The sequence below is a fragment of the Pan troglodytes genome, chromosome 6, assembly GCF_028858775.2.
Source record: "Pan troglodytes isolate AG18354 chromosome 6, NHGRI_mPanTro3-v2.0_pri, whole genome shotgun sequence".
Taxonomy (NCBI): Eukaryota; Metazoa; Chordata; class Mammalia; order Primates; family Hominidae; genus Pan; species Pan troglodytes.
In genome coordinates, this window is record NC_072404.2 from 154,544,974 (window position 1) to 154,565,421 (window position 20,448).

A 20,448-nucleotide genomic window follows, 5' to 3' on the forward strand; every position below is an offset into this window, starting at 1 on the left:
CTCTCCAGGACATTGGTGTGGGCAAAGACTTCTTTTTATGTTGTTGTTCTTGTTTTTGTTTTCTTTCAAACAAGATAGGCTTTATATAGATCACCAAAACTAACATTTTACAGAAAGGTAACCATAACATTACACAGCAAAGTATAGCTGTAAAATCTCAAACAAGAAACAATGCTTTCTTTAGATCACCAAAAATAATGTTTCATAGAGAGGGAACTGTTAGAAGCAAATGTGTAGCTGCAAATTTTCTTTTGCCGTCAATATCGAGTCCCTCTAAAATACTTTGAGACTACTTTGTGGTTTCCAAGTACAAACTAAACCTTGTTGGACAGAGTTGCTCAGCTTCATCAAAAGAATGAAACCAATTTGCAAAAAAAAAAAATTACTTAATGCTAACAAATAAAAAAACAATGTGGTTCTAGCTAATTAACTGCAATGTCTATTGAAATAGCCTAACCTATGTATGCTTCCACGAACATTTCACTGTGGACCCAGTTGCTTTTTTCCTGCCATCACAGATGGCCTGCACAGTAGCAAGTGTTGTGTCAGAGCACTATAGGCACCCAGGAAACAATTCCTAACAGAATAACTACAGTATGTGGGCAACTCAGGGCCTACCTCTGTCAGAGCCGCCAGGTGGGCATTGTATTTGTGCTCTGGGTAAAGACCCACTACCTTGATAGTTGTTCATCTGGAACCCAGAGCACTGAGCTAGATAGAGGAGTTGTTCTTACAGAACCATCAACACTGTAATAAATTGCCCGGAGATTCTTGCTGCTGTAATGCACTTCACAGGCAGCGACACAAGCTGACTCTGGGAAAAGGTAATCACGGTATTCTGCTAAAAACCTCAAATAGAGATCAAAGTGCTTCAACAAAGCCTTCAGATTTTTCTCAGAAAAGGACATCTTTCCAAGGATTTCTGGAAGTTTTACAAACAATCGCAGCAAATGTTATGCCCCATAAATGTAAGAGGGTGGAAGCGGCTGGTCACCTGGTGGGTAATTGTCAGGCATAAGCTTCAGGACAGGACCTCGTTCATTTCATTAGTTTTTCTCCCTTCAAAGCCAGCGAACACTGTACTTCCTTCCTTGCTAGGAGTCAGAGGAATAGGTGAAGACAATCTGCTATGCACGGGTGTCTTCTTTTCCAGGTGCAGGAACAGCTTGGTTATACTGGCGGATGTGTCCTGCTGCTGGCGCTTGGGCTGAGGTGAGGTGCTGCTGTCAGAAAGTCTGTCACAGTTGGTGGTGTGGCTCATGGACCGCCTCAGAGACTGCAATGCTTCCAACTCAGCTTTGCGCCTTTTGTGGGTGGCTGGTTCACTAATGGTTGGCTGACTCTCTGTGGACTGTGGCATGGATGGATTCAACAAAGGCAGGCTGGGAGAGAGTTCCTCCTGGATCGTATTAGTGTTTGTGGCACTTTCCTTAATTGGAAAAAAAACTTGGACAAAGTCACCTTTTTTTTTTTTTTTTGAGATGGAGTCTCGCTCTTGTCGCCCAGACTGGAGTGCGGTGGTGCGATCTCGGCTCACTGCAACCTCTGCCTCCTGGGTTCAAGCGATTCTCTTGCCTCAGCCTCCCGAGTAGCTGGGGATTACAGGCTCCTGCCACCATGCCCGGCTAATTTTTGTATTTTTACTAGAGACGGGGTTCCGCCATGTTGGCCAGGCTGGTCTCCAACTCCTGACCTCAGGTGATCCACTCACCTCGGCCTCCCAAAGTGCTGAGATTACAGGTGTGAGCCACCGCACCTGGCAAAGTCACCTTTTTATACTGAGTTTGTTCATATGGATAGAGTAAAACCAACAGGAGAGTGTAATCAAAGGTTATTCTTAATCCATCCACCATCTCCTTAAAAAGGTCAACATTCTTTTCTTCTGGGATATAATGCACGTTCATATTGGCATGTGGCATAGCATGATGGTGACGAGGCCTCTCATTGGCTGAAAAGGCTGCATTGAGAGCAAAATGCTTCCAAAATCATTATGATGTTGGTCTGGCATGAAAGTTTCACTAACCATTTCCTCCTGTTAATGTAATAACAATCATCCTGCTGCTGCTTCAGAACTTCAGGTATTCCTATAGTTATTGTTGTTTCTTCCATTTCTCTTTTTGTTTGAAGCTCTGGTTCTTCTTTCACTTCAGTCTTTTCTTCAATATCACTTTCTTCACTTATTTCTTCATCCTTTGCTGCTGCCAGAGGAACTGCTTAATGAGTTTTCATCATTTTCATCTTTTTCATCAATGAGGAGGCCTTTTAAGACAATCAATACCAGGCAACCTGCAGCACTTCTTTCTTCCTGTGCTGCTCAGGCGAGCTACAGCTTTTCTTGCCAATTTATGCTGTAATCTACGATTTTCATCAGTATCATGAAGCACATGATCTTCGGTTGCCCATTTTTCCCAGCTTCTGTTCCAGCCATTAAAATGGATCAGATATTCTGGGATCTTTCTGCCTTTTTTGTCTTTCCCAACAATAACATTAACAATCTGGGTCTGACGGCAGGGCGTCCCACGGGAGCCCACCTGGCGCTGGGCCACACTGGAGGAGAGAGTTAACATGAAGACAGAAACTTTAGTCCAGAGGCCTCCTCCACTGGCGGCCCGCATTGGCATCAGGCGGTGCAAACAGTAACAACAAAGCACGAGGTTCCCGACCGTGTGTGAGCAGCCTGGCCCAAAGATTTCTTGAGTAATACCGCACAAACACAGGCAACCAAAGCAAAAATGGACAAATGGGGTCACATCAAGTGAAAAAAGCTTCTGCACAGCAAAGGAAACAATCAACAAAGTGAAATGAGAACCCACAGAATGGAGAAAATATTTGCCATCTGACAAGGGATTAATAATCAAAATATAGAAGGAGCCCAGACAACTCAATAGGAAAAAAGTCCAACAATCCAATTTAAAAATGGGCAAAAGCTCTGAACAGACATTTCTTAAAAGGAGACATACAAGGCCGGGTGCCGTGGCTCACACCTGTAATCCCAGCACTTTGGGAGGCTGAGGCGGGTGGATCACCTGACATCAGGAATTCAAGACTAGCCTGGCCAACATGGTGAAACTCCATCTCTACTAAAAATGCAAAAAATTAGCTGGGCATGGTGGTGGCACCCGTAATCCCAGCTACTCAGGAGACTGAGGCAGGAGAATCGCTTGAATCCAGGAGGCAGAGGTTGCAGTGAGCCGAGGTCACACCATCGCACTCCAGTCTGGACAACAAGAGTGGAACTCCGTCTCAAAAAAGAAAGAAAGAAAGAAAAAAAAAGACATACAAATGACAAATGGGTATATGAAAAGGTGTTTGACATCACTGATCATCAGAGAAATGCAAATCAAAACTACAGTGAGATACCATCTCACCCCAGTTAAAATGGCTTTTATGCAAAAGACAGGCAACAGAGAATGCTGGAGAGGATGTAGAGAAAAGGGACCTTCGTACACTGTTGGTGGGAATGTAGATTAGCACACCTACTATGGATAACAGTTTGGAAGTTCCTCAAAACACTAAAAATAGGATGGCCATATGATACAGAAATCTCACTGCTAGGTATATACCCAAAAGAAAGGAAATCAGCATATCAAAGAGATATTTGCAAACCAATGTTTATTGCAGCACAGTTCAAAATAGCGAAGAATTGGAAGCACTCTAAGCATCCATCAACAGGTGAAGGAATAAAGAAAGTGTGGTACATATGCACAATGGAATACTTACTGTTCAGCCATAAAAAGGATGAGATGAGATGAATGAGAGGAGATCCTGTCATTTCCAACAACACGTATGGAATTGGAGGACATTATGTTAAGTGAAATAAGCCAGGCACAGAAAGACACACTTTTCACTTATTTGTGGGAGCTAAAAAATATTAAAACACTTGAACTCATGGAGATAGAGAGTAGAATGATGGTTAGCAGAGCCTGGGAAGGGTAGTGGAGTGGGAGGGCAGTGAGGATGGCTCCAAAAAAAAAAATTAGAGTTAATAAGATCTAGTATTTGGTTTTTGTTTGTTTGTTTTGTTTTTTGAGATGGAGTCTTGCTCTGTCACCCAGGCTGGAATGCAGTGGCATGATTTCGGCTCACTGCAACCTCCACCTCCCAGGTTCAAGCAATTCTCCTGCCTCGGCCTCCCGAGTAGCTGGGACTACAGGCGCCCGCCACCACGCCCGGTATTTTTAGTAGAGACAGGGTTTCACCATGTTGGCCAGGCTGGTCTTGAACTCCTGACTTCAAATGATCCACCCACCTCAGCCTCCCAAAGTGCTGGGATTACAGGCGTGAGCCACCGCGCCCGGCTTAAGATCTAGTATTTGACAGCACAACAGAGTGACTACAGTTAACAATATAATTTATTATATATTTCAAAATAACTAGAAGAGTATAATTGGATTGTTTGTAACACAAAGAAAGGATAAATGCTTGATGTGATGCATACCCCATTTACCCTGATGTGATTATTATGCATTGTATGCCTGTATCAAAATATACTGGATATCCATATGCAGTATGGATATATGGACTACATACCCACAAAAATTTAAAAAAATAGATTAATAAAAAATATTAAAACCATATTTAATTAAGTTTTTCCTATAATGATTTCTTGCATGGGTATTAAGCTTAGAAAATGCTTTCTTTCTGCCACAGTTATATAATGTTCACCTATATTGCCCACTCGTAGTCTTGAAACTTCATTTTTATGATTACAGTATTTCATCAGCCAAGATTCAGTGAAAGATTTGAGAAAGGGGTATAAAAAGAGATGCTAGTTAGCCAGCATGAACCAATATGGTGCTGCCTGTACTGGTTGTCTATGCCTGGCATCTATTCTGAGTAACAGTGTTCACGCTGAACTGAAAATTAAATATTTTTATCACTCCTGGACGTTCACAAATGTTTCACCAGCACTGGTTATTTAGTACAATTTTCCCCATTTCATTCATTCATTCACACAATAAAAATTTATTGAGCTGTTGAGGATACAGCAGTAAACAAACAAAACTCCCAACCATTATGGAACTTAAGTCTAGTAGGGCAGATGGACCAGAAACACTATATAGTGGCCAGGTGCGGTGGTTCACGCCTGTAATCCCAGCACTTTGGGAGGCTGAGGTGGGCGTATTACGAGGTCAGGAGATCGAGACCAGTCTGGCCAACATGGTGGAACCCCACCTCTACTAAAAATACAAAAATTAGCCAGGTGTGGTGGCGTGTGCCTGTAATCCCATCTACTTGGGAGGCTGAGGTAGGAGAATCACTTGAACCCGGGAGACGAAGGTTGCAGTGAGCCAAGATCGCACCACTGCACTTCACCCTGGGCAACAGAGTAAGACTCTGTCTCAAAAAAAAAAAAAGAAAAGAAAAAAAGAAATAATATATCATATATATGTATAATGTGTGTGTATATATATATATTTATACTACATATGTATATCTGATATGTATGTTCTGATCCTTACCCAACTTTTTGCCTGATATCAGATTCCTATTTGAGTGGTAGAGGATTAGTATAACTCCCACCCTTGCCACAGGCATTCCTAAGACTCCTTATTCTGTTTAATTTTTTTCCTTTATCAATTATCACAGTCTGATATACTATGTATATCAGATATATATATACTGTATGTATGTACATCTCATCAAATATACCAGAAAATTTTCTGTGGTGGCATTAGTGGCATCAACTAATCCTTAAGATTAGTTTTGTGTTTATCTGGTATAACTGATGGTTTTATATTTTATATGTATATCTGATCGGATATACATATATATAGTGTGTGTGTGTATGTGTGTATATATATATCTCAAATGTACATAGTATATCAGACTGTGATAAATGCTAAAGGAAAAAAATTAAACAGGATAAGGAGCCTTAGGAATGTCTGTGGCAAGGGTGGGAGTTATACTAATCCTCCACCACTCAAATAGGAATCCGGTATCAGGCAAAAAGTTGAATCAGGATCAGAATCAAATGGTTCCATGGCAAATTATTTTTCCGTTAGAGATTGGAAGTGCTAGGTTGATTTAGAAAAGTGATAATGGAGACCAGGCCACACTAATTGAATGTGCACATGTTGGATGAGAGCATCAAAGCCCTGGAAAATGACCTGGGTAATGTCGTAGTTAATGAACCTGCAGGGCGTGTGTTCATTTTGGACTCTGGGAGTTAATCCCCAGAGAGATTATTGGTCACTCTCAAGAACTGTGACCTCCATTATATTGGGGTTTTGTCCACTGAACAAAATGTATAATGTCAGAATCTAGAAAGATATTTTGGAATATTTTCCTGTCTCTAAATTATTAAATAACTCAAACTTCAGCTAAAGAGGATTTTAGTCTCATGAATATATGTGGGGTTTTTTTCCCCTCCATTTCAGATACAATACCAGGGAGGCAGTGCATGGCTTCCTGTTTCTTCCTGCTTAAGCAATTTGATGATGTTTTGATTTACCTCAACTCATTTAAGGTCAGTATAGAATTATCTACAAGACTTTATATACAAAATACTATAGAATGTGTCAGAGAAGATAAGATACCCTTAGAGATGGCCCATTTTCTGTGGTGGCATTAGTGGCATCAACTAATCCTTAAGGTTAGTTTTGTGTTTATCTGGTATAACTGATGGTTATATTTTATATGTTAATTCTCAGTGTGACCTGTTCTTGGGATGTTTTTCAGAGTTACTTCTATAATGATGACATCTTTAACTTTAATTATGCCCAAGCCAAAGCTGCAACAGGCAATACCAGTGAGGGCGAAGAGGTGGGTACCTGCTTTTGAAAGCATTTGAATGATTCTATCTAAAAACATCCTTATCTTTTTCTCACTGGAATAAAATGGTCAAGGGTTAAGGATTATTAAAGATTCCTCTGTTCTTAGGATGCATGAAAAAGTACACTGTGGAGAAAGTGCAGTGACACACACCTGTAGTCCCAGCTACTTGGGAGGCTGAGGCAGGACAATGGCTTGAGCCTGGAAGTTTTAAGCTGCAGTGCACTATGATCGTGCCTGTGAATAGCCACTACACTCCAGCCTGGGCAACATAGCAAGACCCTGTCTCTTAAAAAAAAAAAAAGTACAATGTGAATAGACATAGATTTTATAACCATATTAAAATATTCCCTTTTTAGTAAATTTTATAGAAATATAACGTATGTACAGAAAAGTATACATATCATAAGTATATAGCTTGATGACTATCAATATGTTTCTTATTTGATTTCTAACTTAATTGTATTTTTGTGGTCATAGAATGTGCTCTGGGCTGGGCGAGCTGGCTCACACCTATAATCCCAACATTTCAGAAGGCTGAAAAGTGGGAGGATCACTTGAGCTCAGGAGTTCGAGACCAACCTAGGCAATATAGTGAGACACCATCTCTACAAAAATTTTTAAAAAATAGCTGAGTATAGTGGCATGTGCCGTTTGTTGAGGCTTGCCTTACTGCCCTGTGTGTAGCATGGTCATATATGCTTAAAAAGAATATGTATCATACAGTTGTTAATTATTCTGTTTAAATCTTCTATATCCTTACCAACTTTTTGTCAACTTGTAATATCAATTTCTGGTGTAATACTTTAAAATCACCACAATTTTGTCCCTCACTTTTCTTAGCAGCCTGTATAGAATTTGGCTATCTATAATGCTACAGTGATCATCAATCTAAGGCAAGCCAATAATGGGTATTTTTATTGCAAAAGCATCCTCATGTGTATTCCCTTTCTTTCCTCTTCTTGCAGGCGTTCCTCTTGATCCAAAGTGAGAAGATGAAAAACGATTACATTTACCTCAGCTGGTTAGCTCGGTGCTGTGAGTCTTCTTTTTTTAAATGTTACAAGAAGAATCCTCTTTTTCTTTTTGGTTGCATAATCTGTTCGGAAATGACATTGAAAGTTTTCTAATTTTATTTTGCATTTTGTTCTGTAGAATTAGTAAACACTGAAATTAAGGGTTGTTAATGCTACTCAGTAAGAGTTGCCATGTAAATGTGTCATGCAAGTTTACCCTGTGATTAGTTCTACTATATAGCATTGACCTAGTACTTATAGCCTGAAAAATGTCAAGTTCTTCCTAAAGTCTCATTAAAGTTTCCAGAGTCTCAGTTTATAGTGTTGTTTATGAAATGATGTTGTTACACTAATTTTAACTTTTCACTATGGGTCAAGTCGGAAAAGTGGCAAAATGTCAAAAATGTAATTTTTTGGTATATTATAGAACTTTAGGCCGGGCGCGGTGGCTCATGCCTGTAATCCCAGCACTTTGGGAGGCCAAGGCGGGTGGATCACGAGGTCAGGAGATTGAGACCATCCTGGCTAGCACGGTGAAACCCCGTCTCTACTAAAAATACAAAAAATTAGCCGGGCGCGGTGGTGGGCGCCTGTAGTCCCAGCTACTCGGGAGGCTGAGACAGGAAAATGGCATGAACCCGGGAGGCGGAGCTTGCAGTGAGGGGAGATCACGCCACTGCACGACAGCCTGGGCGACAGAGCGAGACTCCGTCTCAAAAAAAAAAAAAAAAGAACTTTACTTTGTCTTTGTCTCTAACTCACTGTTGTTTCTTGTTCCTTTTTAAAACTCAAGATTTAAAATGTTGGCCAGGCACAGTTGCTCACACCTGTAATCCCAGCACTTTGGGAGCTTGAGGCAGGCAAATCACTTGAGGCCAGGAGTTAAAGACCAGCCTGGCCAACATGGCAAAACCTCAGCTCTACTAAAAATACTAAAATTAGCTGGGTGTGGTGGCACACACCTGTAATTCCAGCTGCTTGGGAGGCTGAGGCACGAGAATCACTTAACCTGGGAGGCAGAGGTTGCAGTGAGCCAAGATCGCACCACTGCACTCCAGCCTGGGTGACAGAGCAAGACTCTGTCTCAAAAAAAAAAAAATTAAATTAAATGTTCACTGAGTTTTTGTAGTCAGAGGAAAATTTAGCAATCGTATCTTCTAAGTGAGATTGAAACGACGAGTAGGATTGAATGAATGATAGGTATCCTCTTTTAAGCATATGAGCAAAGTAGGAACTACCAGAAGTCAATCCAATCTGAAAGACATAATTATGTGACTCCTAACTTAAATATTTTAAGTATGGTAGAATTGTGGCAGGGAGCCAGCTTAATGCCAACATTGCAAGCTTTCCATGAAAGCTTTCCATTACTTTATTTGGAATATAGAACCAAATCTATAGAATAATAAGGTGCAGAAATTATTTTTGTACAGTAAAAATGACTCATTTGTTTACAAATCTTTGTTTCCTTTTGCAGATATTATGAATAAGAAACCAAGACTAGCCTGGGAACTTTATCTTAAGATGGAAACCTCCGGCGAGTCCTTCAGTCTCTTACAGCTCATTGCTAATGACTGCTACAAGGTGAGTCTGACTGAGACTAAAGGGAACATTAAAGATTCGTTATCACATTGCTGCGTTGGCTAAATATTAGGGGAAAATGTCCTGCAGACTAAATGGCTAGTAGTGAGAGGATTCACATAGTGTTATAAGAGATGCCATTCTTTTTATGAATTAACTGAACTCAGAGATAGGCAGTATTTCAGAGATTTACATGTATATGAAATAATTATTTAGACAGGAAGTTTTAGATTTCTAAAGGATATGAATCTTTAGTCAGCGTTGATGTACAGATATTCATCTGGTAGTTGGAAATTTGGTTCTGAAGCTCAAGAAAAATGTCTTCTGACATCTGGAAACATAGATTGCGAGTCATCAACATTTAAGTACAGTCCTGTGTTGCTTAATAATGGGGATAAGTTCTGAGAAATGTGTCATTATTATTAGGTGATTTTGTCATTGTACAAACATCAGAGTGTACTTACACAAACCTAGATGGTATAGCCTACTATACACTTGGGCCATATGATATAGCTTATTGCTCCCTAGGCTACAAACCTGTACAGCATGTTCCTGTAGTGAATACTGTAGGTAATTATAACACAATGGCTAATATTTGTGTATTGAAACATATCTAAACATAGAAAAGGCACAGTAAAAATATAATATTATGATCTTATGGAACCACAGTCATATATGCTGCCCATCACTGATCAAAATACGGTTATGAAGTACATGACTGGATTAACTGAAGCCCTGAAAAACAGTGAGATTACCCAAGTAAAATGTAAAGTGAGAAGAGGTGCAAACCAAACTTTGAGGTGCAAATGGCAGACAGGAAAGACAAAGGAACCAGAAAAAGAGAATAAAAAAGTAGTCAGATTTAGTAAAGAAATGGCTGTTTTGTGTGCATGCTGGGGTGTGTGTGTGGAGGGGCGGGGGGAGTTGGAAAGGCTGGGAGGAGGTAGTTGGGGACCTAGCCTATAGATTAAGATTTTTTTAAAATCAGCCTCAAATTCTGGAAGTTCCTATTTTTGGAATATCTCTTCCAAAAATGTCAAAAATCAGGTAAATGTCAGGTAAAGAGAAACTCGTATTAAATTAATCAACAAAAGCTCATTTCAAAGTGAATCGTTACCAAAAAAAGAGGTGAATTACCATCAGTAGAAAATACTTTAAGACATAGGAAACTTAAAAATAACAGTTTAACATGACTTGGTGGGTGGCAATGCTCTTAAATAAGTTAGGGGAGGCAGAGGGAAGGAAAACATTAGAAGACAGGAAATTATTTCAGTTTTAGATGTATTAAATCTGAAGTGTCTTTGGGCTCCCAGCAGAGACAACAGAAGTAGGAAATTGACAGGCTGTGCTTGGAGCTTTGGTATTCATCAAGATTAGCAATGTAGATTTAGTAGTTAACAATGTAGATTTAGAAGTTAACCGTAGTTAGTGGTGGTAGTAGCAGCAGCAGGAGCAGCAACAGCAAAGTATGAGAGAGAATAAGATTAGCCAGTAAATGGGGTGAGGAACCTTGCGGAAACCAGTGTTTAAGGGCTGGAAAGAGAAGGAAGAGTAAATGAAAGAGAGGATGAACAGAAGAGAAGGAAAACAATGAGGACAGGAAAAAAAATGCTTTTCATTACTTTTTCTTGCTCCCATTTAATCAAAAACCAAGGCAGGAGAGTGTCAAATCTGCAACTGGTTAGAAATGCATGAGGACTGAGAAGACAGTAAGAGGTAGAGAATAGAGTCAGATTACAAAGCAGATGCAGCTAGTGTAATGTAGACCACAGTCTTAAAAAATTTGATATTAAAAATAAGAAGGAAAAATGTAGTGCTAACTTAAATGGAAAATCAGGGTTTGGAATTGGGGGGGATGGGGTGGAGAGTTCTTTTAGAATGGGGATAGGGGAGTGTATCTGTAGGCAGAAGAAAATGAGCCATTGAACAGTAAGATTAAAGATTCAGGAGGATGGGGCATTTTTGATGGAGTTAGGCCCTGAGGAGATGAGAGGGGAATAGGGTTAACATCAAAGGAAGATAACTACTTGAAAAACAAGTTGGCATTACCTAGTGTCTCAGTGGTCCCATGACCACCCACTAGTTTGGTGATTTACTAGAAGGACTCATACGACTCAATATAAAGTTATACTCATGGCTAAAATTTATTACACTACAGGAACAGCAGGAAAAAGATGGGTGTAGGTGAAGGCTAGAGAAGCCAAATACAGGTTTTCTTATCTTCCTTCTGTGGGGATCACACAGTCAAGTCTTTATCAAGCATATGTGTGAGGTCCTTGTCAAAGAAAAACAAAGAGTATAAGGGGGGAAATGGCAGAATTAAGCCCTAACATGTCAATAATTAAATGTAAATGGTCTAAGTATACCAATTAAAAGACATCTATTGAGAGAGTGGATTAAAAAACATAACCCAATTATGTGTTCTCAACAAGAAATTCACTTTAAATATATTTACATAGGTCAAAAATAAAAGGATAAAAAAAACCAACCATGAAATACTTTGGCAGTTTCTTTAATAAACATACTTACCATATGACCCAGCAATTGCATTCCTGTGTATTTATCCCAGATAAATGAAAACCTATATCCACAGAAATATATAAATGTTAATAACACAAATTTTAATATTTAAATGTTAATAGCAGCTTTATTTGTAATAGCCTAAAACTGGAGACAGTCAAAGTCTTTCAGCAGGTGAATGGTTAAACAGATGGGTTTGGCATGGAATACTACTCAGTAATAAAAAGGAACTATAATGAGAAGTCTGACTCCATTTCTGCATGTTTGACTGCTGACAGCTTTTAAGCCTCACCCCTGCCTCTTCCCCTTGTGCCTCACATCTGGACAAAATGATAAGAAAACCTATGTGCTCCCTTCTTTGGCACCATAGGGTGATTTAAACCACACAAGCCCCTGCCCATGCACAGGAACCTTCACCACGGCCCCACCTCCTAACCACAGTAAACACCAAGGCCAGTCTCCTTTCCTTGCTTTCTCAGGCCTTTTCAGATCTGCTTAAAAGGGCCGTTCTACTCTCGTTAGACTTCAACTATGTAAGAAAACGTTTCATATCCTCTTGCTGTGTGTGTGTGGCGTCATCAGTTTCACCATCCAAACCAAACTTTGGTTGGGAGTCCCTCTTGCATTTGCAGGGTGACCAGAACAGGAACAAGCTATTGGAACACACAGTAACTTGAATTAACAGGGAATAAGAAGGACATTATACTGAAGGAAAAAAAGCCAGTTTCAAAGGGTCCCATACTGTTTGCTTTCATATATGTAACATTCTTGAAATGACAAAATTATTGAGATAGAGAACAAATTAGTGGTTGTTAGATGTTAGGGATGGTGAGCAGGGAGGGCTGTGCATGTGACTGTAAAAGGGTAACAAGGGAAATCTCTGTGGTGATATAATAGTTCTGCATCTTGGTCAGGCACGGTGGCTTATGCCTGTAATCCCAGTACTTTGGGAGACCAAGGCAGGAGGATTGCTTGAGGCCAGGAGTTCAAGGCCAGCCAGGGCAACATAGTGAGACATTGTCTCTATAAAACATTTTTAAAAAGCAGCCTGGGCAGGCCGGGCACGGTGGCTGATGCCTGTAATCCCAGCACTTTGGGAGGCTGAGGCGGGTGGATCATGAGGTCAGGAGATCGAGACCATCCTGGTTAACACAGTGAAACCCCGTCTCTACTAAAAATACAAAAAATTAGCCAGGCGTGGTGGCGGGCGCCTGTAGTCCCAGCTACTCAGGAGGCTGAGGCAGGAGAATGGCGTGAACCCGGGAGGTGGAGCTTGCAGTGAGCCGAGATCGCGCCACTGCACTCCAGCCTGGGTAACAGGGCAAGACTCCATTTCAAAAAAAAAAAAAAAAAAGTAGCTGGGCATGGTGGCTACCTCAAGAGGCTGAGGCAGGAGAATCACTTGAGCCCAGAATTTCAAGGTTGCAGTGAGCTGTGATTGCCTTATTGCATTCCAACCTGGATGACAAAGCAAGACCTTGTGTCCAAAAAAAAAGAGTAATTCGGTATCTTGATAGTTGTATGGCTGTGGTTACGTGAATCTACACATAGGATGAAATAACAGGACCATCATCAACATACACGGTACCAGTGTCAATTTCCTGATTTTTATATTGTGATATTTTACTATCCTTATTTAAGCTGTAACCTTTGGAGGAAACTAGGTGAAAGGTACACGTGACCTCTGTCCTATCTTTGTCCATGGATCTATAATTATTAATACTTCAAAATAAAAAAATTTTTTAAATGAATCAACTAGAGCTATATACAGCAATATAGGTGAGTCTTATAATGTTGAATCATAGGTACAAGACATAATAGAATATTTACAGTATTCGTTCATATAAAGTTCTGAGAAGCAGAACTCAATTATATTGTTTAAAGATGTGTATACTTAAGAGAGAACATAAAAGTCAGAAGAGTAGTTACCTCTGGGTATGGAAAGAGAGAGTTATGGTCTGGAAGTGACACACAGAGAGCTTTTGTGTTGCTCTCAGTGTCTTGACCTGGGTAGTGTTTACAGTATTTTCACATTATAATTAGTAAGATGTACATGGATGTTTCATTTACCATCCTGTATGTCTGTTATTTCACAATAAAGACTTTTTTAAAAAAGAGTACATAAATAGAAGGACAAACCTTGAAAATAATAAAAAAAAAATCTTCGCGTGAGATTACGCAGAAAGGAGGAAAGGAAGAATGAAGGTGTAAATATAATTTGAACTGAAGAGAAGAAAGTTGTGTTTTCCCTATGAAATACAGAATAAGGCTAAGCTAAGAAGGCTGTCTTAAGGAAATTGTCAAAGATTTAGAAAAACATCTGTCAGGAATAAAGAAGTAACTAAACCATAAAGAGAGTTGCCCAGCAATTTGAAGCCTTAAGTGAAATTGGTAACAGTATGTATTTATGATTGCCAAGTAAGAAAACTCATCTGGCCAGGCGCAGTGGCTCAAGCCTGTAATCCCTGCACTTTAGGAAACCAAAGTGGGAGGATCACTTGAGGCCAGGAGTTTGAGACCCACCTGGGCAACATAGTGAGAGCCTGTCTTGCAAAAAATTAAAAATTAGCTGAGCATGGTGGTGTGCACCTGTAGTCCCAGCTACTTGGAACACTAAGGCAGGAGGATCTCTTGAGCCCAGGAATTTGAGGTTGTAGTGAGTCATGTTGGCACCACTGCACTCCAGCCTGGGCAATAGTGCAAGATCCTATCTCTAAAAAAAAAAAAAAATGAATAAAAAAATTTTTTAAATAAAAGAAAACTAATCCAAGCAAAATTTAATGGCATTCAACATGTTCTATGAGGCCAAGGAAATGTGTAGTACATTTGGGAAAAATGTCTCTCAAAATGGATTAAACATTTAAAAGATTTAGTGTTTAGAATAGTAGTCAGTATACATCTAAGCATTCTGAGAATTTAGGAACAAGACTAGGGAAAGACCATCCTGGAGTTGAACATGATCAAATTAGCATAAAATGAATGATAGTAGTCATCTGAAAAGAATGTATTGAAGAGACTTGAAAAATACTCAGTTCAAATCACAACCCTCAGTTTATCCTCAAGATTAGAATACAATTAGAAGAAAAGGCAAAAGTGCTGATTGTAGCATAATTTGACTCTATGTAGAAAAAATGTTATACTGTTGAAAACTGAGTGAACATAAGGTAGTTTAAACTGAACCCATGTACCCAAACTGTAATTTTCCTTCTTATTGTTTTAATTGGGAATTGAAGTTTTTCTAACTTGCTAACTGAAAATGTTGTCAGCACCCATGCACTTATTTCATACAGTCCCGTTTCATGTTATCTTTATGTTCAGGTTCTTTCTGTGCAATCTTTTTACTGCAAGTATTACCACATACTTTCTCTTATTCAGATGGGCCAGTTTTACTATTCTGCCAAAGCTTTTGATGTCCTTGAGAGGCTGGATCCTAACCCTGAATATTGGGAAGGCAAACGGGGTGCCTGTGTGGGCATTTTCCAGATGATCGTAGCTGGGAGAGAACCCAAGTAAGTAAACAGGCAAGAAATACTACCTCTACTCATTTGCTTGTTTGTGAGGGAAAATAATTGTTCTCTTGGATGATATCTTCTGAAAACACATGATTGTAATGATGTTTTAGAATGATGAAAAAAAGGTTCATATTAAATACTTCCGTCTGACCATTTTCCTCCAGAAATCTTTCATTTTGTAGAATCAGATAATTCTAAATCATATATAATAGGATCAGATCATTCTAAGTCATATATACATTGAGTACACTAACAGCCTCCAAATATAAGAGCAGGATGTATATTTGGTTCCAAATGAACAGCTATTTTTATAGACAAAGTGTTTTTTTTTTTTTTACTCTTCTACTCTTTTGGGTTTTTTGTTTGTTTTTTGTTTTTTGCCTATTGGCTTTTTCTTGTGTGCTTTAGTTTAGGTCTCAAAAAATTAGGAATGGAGTAGATGTGGTTGATAACTCTTTTGTTTTCTTTCACCTTCTCATATTCTAGGAAATACTGAGACATTAGTTTACATAAAATTAATAAAATTAAGTGATTTATACTTTCTTTTTTTCTTTTTTTTTTCTTTCTTTCTTTTTTTTTTTTTTTAGATAGAGTCTTGCTCTGTTGCCCAGGCTGGAGTGCAATGGCGTGATCTCAGCTCACTGCAACCTCTGCCTCCCAGGTTCAAGCGATTCTCCTGCCTCACTCTCCGGAGTAGCTGGGATTACAGGCACATGCCACCATGCCTGACTAATTTTTGTATTTTTAGTAGGGACAGGGTTTCACCATGTTGGCCAGGCTGGTCTCAAACTCCTGACCTCAGGTGATCCTTCCACCTCAGCCTCCCAAAGTTCTGGGATTACAGGCATGAGCCACGATGCCCAGCCTATAGTTTCATTTGAAACAAACATTAAAACACAACTCGATTCCATTTTCTAAAAATAACTTCATGGAATGTATTTGTTACTGATACATGAATAGGAAATGTGATAATTTTGTAAGAAAATAATCTATCAAAAATTACTTCCTACCTTATAGTACTTCTAGTTCTAAGTAAAAGTTTAAAAGCATTTGGTTAGGTGAAAGAGGTTGTTTGTGGGAAAAAAGAAGTAGAAAATATGAGAAGACTCTTAAGCAAATAGGTTCATAGGCAGTCGCCTATAGATTTGCTAGGGCAATAGGGAAATTTTAGCGTTCATTAGTTAAAATATGTTTTAATTTTAATTAAATTTAAATTACTTCAAATATAAATGCTAGGCTTAGTCCTTAGTGTCCATCTCTTCCATATTTATTCATGTATTATTTTTCTTGAAAAAATCCCTTATTCCTTTGGCTTTGTAAAATTTTATGAATTTGACAGTGATGCCTAGTTGAAGGTGGTTACCACCTTAAACAAGGGAGAAATCCATGAGTTAGACAAATTAAGTGACTTGCTGGTGTTAGAGCTAGAACTTGAACCCCAACTTCTGGATATACTCTTTCTAGTCATGCAGAATAAGAATAGAAATGGGAATATTTAGGTCATCTCAGAAAGGACAAAAAGATTATCAGTATGTATATAGATAGTATGGATAAACAAGGAACACTTGGATTGGCAAGAAAGATTTCACATAATTTCCCTTTTACTATGCCACAATAAGAACATAAGGCTAGGCAGTTTGTAATTGCTTTGTGAATACACAGTGGAAGAGTCTATTACCAAAAATGCCCTACAAGACATACAGTATGAAGGACAGTTCAGAGTTTATTTTATTTTTTAATTTTCATTCTTCATTGAAACACTTTGTCTTTTCAAATCTTTTCCTCAGAGAGACCCTTCGAGAAGTGCTCCATTTACTGAGAAGCACAGGTAACACCCAAGTAGAATACATGATCCGGATCATGAAGAAATGGGCCAAAGAAAACAGAGTGTCCATCTAAAATAGCTCCAGCATCCTAGGAACCAGCTTCTACTTTGACATAAAACTGGAAATCATTTTCACCCCAGTTTAATCTGTGATACAGGGCTCTGTTTTATTGACATTTTCCTTCCTTGCTCTTTAAGCCTCAAGGTCAGAGACTGACTTGCTGAGACTTAGTCTCCTGGCTGAACAGAGTGCCATAGTCTGTGACCCTGTATGATCCTAGTAGCAATAAGACTTTGGACTTATCTGGTGCCTTTCTTCCAAAAATGCTCAGAGTACTTTTATGCAATTTACTGACTTTAAGGAAAACAGTATAACTTTTTTTTGTTAGCATTTTATGGCATTGTCTCCTGGCTGCAATAACAAACATCTTTGATGTTCAAGAATCAGCATCATTGTATCATTTAACTTTAAGGCATCTCTGTACGTTATCCCATTTTATTGGGGAATTCCATAAAGGGTTTTATAACTTCACCTCTGAATCTTGGGAGAATAACTAGCTATGTGTTTCTAAGAATGGCAGTAAGCTACTTTATCAAACTGTCCAGTCATTAATAGGATAGATTTATGGGATTACTCTTTCAGTAATTAAATTGTTGATGATAATAACATGTTACAGCGCAGTAAGATGAGTATTGCAATGTTTTAAAAGGTGAGTACTATGAAAAAAATTGTAGTACCTCTAAAGGTATTCAAGAAACAATGTTTATGAATCTCACTAGTCCATTATATTTTGGTACCTTAATTATTTTAGGTAACAAAGCAGGTTAGGTTTTTGTTAATGTATCTTGCTGAACAAACATCAGTTTTTGTTGTTGTTGTTGTTGTTGTTGTTGTTGTTTTTGAGACGGAGTCTCGCTCTGTCACCCAGGCTGGAGTACAGTGGTGCGATCTCGGCTCACTGCAAGCTCCACCTCCTGGGTTCAAGCCAGTCTCCTGCCTCAGCCTCCTGAGTAGCTGGGACTACAGGCACCCACCACCACGCCCGGCTAATTTTTTGTATTTTTAGTAGAGACGGGGTTTCACCGTGTTAGCCACGATGCTCTCCATCTCCTGACCTCGTGATCTGCCCGCCTCAGCCTCCCAAAGTGCTGGGATTACAGGCATGAGCCACCGCGCCTGGCCCAAACATCAGTTTTGAAAGTAGGGCTACAGTGATTTATATGTATTGTGGGCACTTATTAATGTAACAATAATAAAACATGAATCGTATAAAGTCCTTTGAGGGAATCTCCTAATGGCTAGGCTCTCTGTCGTAAGTCATATTCCAGCCCCATGCTTCTGAGCTCTTATAACATAAACCTACTGTACAACTGAGCATTCTTAAGCTCACAACCTATTTCCAGAAAAGAGACCCACATCTTTCTATGTTTTATACTACCTTTGTTTTTACACCATATAGTTTTTTTCTATTAGTTTAAGGTACCTAGTGTTACAGGTCTAGAAAGTGCAGAGCCATCCCTGCCTAGAAGAGAATAGATGGGAAGAGAACTGAAAGAAAGAATTCCTCAAGCACTGAAGTCAGGAAAATCCCCGTAGGCACTGTATTAGTTGTTCCACTTATCCCAGCACTCCACTTGTGGATGAAGGAGTTGTATAGAAAGGAGATGAGAAAATGGCAGGAGTGGAAGCAGCCAAGAAGAGATCGATGACTGAAGATCTCCTTCACCTTCAGGACTGTCTCAAGGGGTTGTTTCACCTCTACTCATGAAGATGGCCAGTTTTTCTGTCTTTTATCTTTAGACCCATATATAATCAGTTCAGAGCACAAATCAAAATAAACTGGCCTAAATAACTGAATTCTAGGAAGCAAAGCTACATTTTTTTTCATATGCCAAAGCTTCTGTTTCCTCATGTTGTTCCTACTTTTTAAATAATAAATGGCTCTCAGCATCTTAGGAACTAGATGGGTCCCATCTGGGTAGAACCTGCTATAATTTTTAGAATCATTATTGTAATTCTTACCTCACTTAAAATATTAGGAAACACAGTAATAGAAAAGACAGGGAGAACTCGTCAGCAGGTTTTGGCAGTGAAATTTGTCTTCCAGTGAATTGCTATTATTTTCAAATTGCCTATAGTCAAAAAGCTTTTCCATGGATGGAGACTTACTTTCAAATGAGCTTGTGTTGAATTCAACACTCTAGATTCTCTCTGACATTTTCCTGTCTTTTGGGGAAAAAAAGCAGATATTCCAAAAATGGCAGAAATCTAATTTTTGTAAACTTTTTCATCTATAGGATTGAGCCAAAAAACATACATACTATTTTAAAGAAAGGTACCATCTAATTCTTTTATTAAAGATAGCTACTTCTGAAATGTCTTAACAGAGTTTCAAGATTGCAAAGTAGTATTGCATAGCTGGTTTTCTTACATGTGTGATGATGGAGGAGAGAGGAAGACCCAGACTTAGGCATGTAGTGAAATATGTATAGTTTCTGGCATCAGTGTACTATTTATAGTCCATAGCATACATTACTTGCAAATGGGAAAAGTATTTTATAATTATTTTTGTACCTCAAAATAATTATTATATTCTACTGTATTATATTCAAATTAAAGTTTATTATTTGATTCTTAGTATGATATTCTGTTGAGTGTGATGAGGGTGGGACCTAAGTATGTCATGTGCCTTCTACTCTTTCTTTCCTAGCCCTAGAATGAAAGGAGAGAAATAAAGTTTTGGGCCCCATAAGTTACTCTTTAGAAGAGAGGAAAGTACATATTCCCCAAGAAGCCCTTTCCACTAAGAGGCTGGTGGTTCCTGCTGAATCATACTAGGCTTGGCTCTTTGCTGAATTACAGCCCATTCAGAAGTTATATGACCAGTGCATAGTGTAGTACCTCACACATAGAAAGCTCTCAAATACTTGTTGACTGAATAATTAAACATACAGTAACTGGTAGAGCAAGTGACTTGTGAAGTCTAACCTCATATATTCAGTTCCCATTTAATTATTATTTTATTGTGTGCTAAGCATATGCCAGGTACTTGGGCTGCAAAGATAAATAATGCACAGGCCTGACTCTCAAGGAACTCTAACGGAAGTATACACAACTAAACACAACAACGTGATTGATATCATCAGTGGGAATAAAGTATTGAGCAATAAAAGAAGGCAATGGAATGTTTGTATCCATGTAAATGAGATGCATCCTGCCTCA

The 20,448-nt window shown here is 38.9% G+C and overlaps 1 protein-coding gene and 1 pseudogene across 6 annotated transcripts in view; one reads left to right on the forward strand and one right to left on the reverse strand.

Moving 5' to 3' along the window:
- Positions 1 to 19,863, forward strand: part of IFT56 (intraflagellar transport 56) — a 61,063-nt gene extending 41,200 nt beyond the window's left edge. For all 6 annotated transcript variants that reach the window (XM_063815643.1, XM_054656306.2, XM_063815642.1 and 3 more), the window contains 6 exons: positions 6,381 to 6,469; positions 6,682 to 6,765; positions 7,743 to 7,812; positions 9,265 to 9,371; positions 15,264 to 15,397; positions 17,188 to 19,863. In XM_063815643.1, the coding sequence (XP_063671713.1) occupies positions 6,381 to 6,469; positions 6,682 to 6,765; positions 7,743 to 7,812; positions 9,265 to 9,371; positions 15,264 to 15,397; positions 17,188 to 17,299 (596 nt within the window). In that variant the 3' untranslated portion in view covers positions 17,300 to 19,863. The remainder of the gene's footprint in view (positions 1 to 6,380; positions 6,470 to 6,681; positions 6,766 to 7,742; positions 7,813 to 9,264; positions 9,372 to 15,263; positions 15,398 to 17,187) is intronic.
- On the reverse strand, positions 618 to 2,554 carry LOC104007416 (male-specific lethal 3 homolog; annotated as a pseudogene).
- Positions 19,864 to 20,448: the final 585 nt, after the last annotated feature.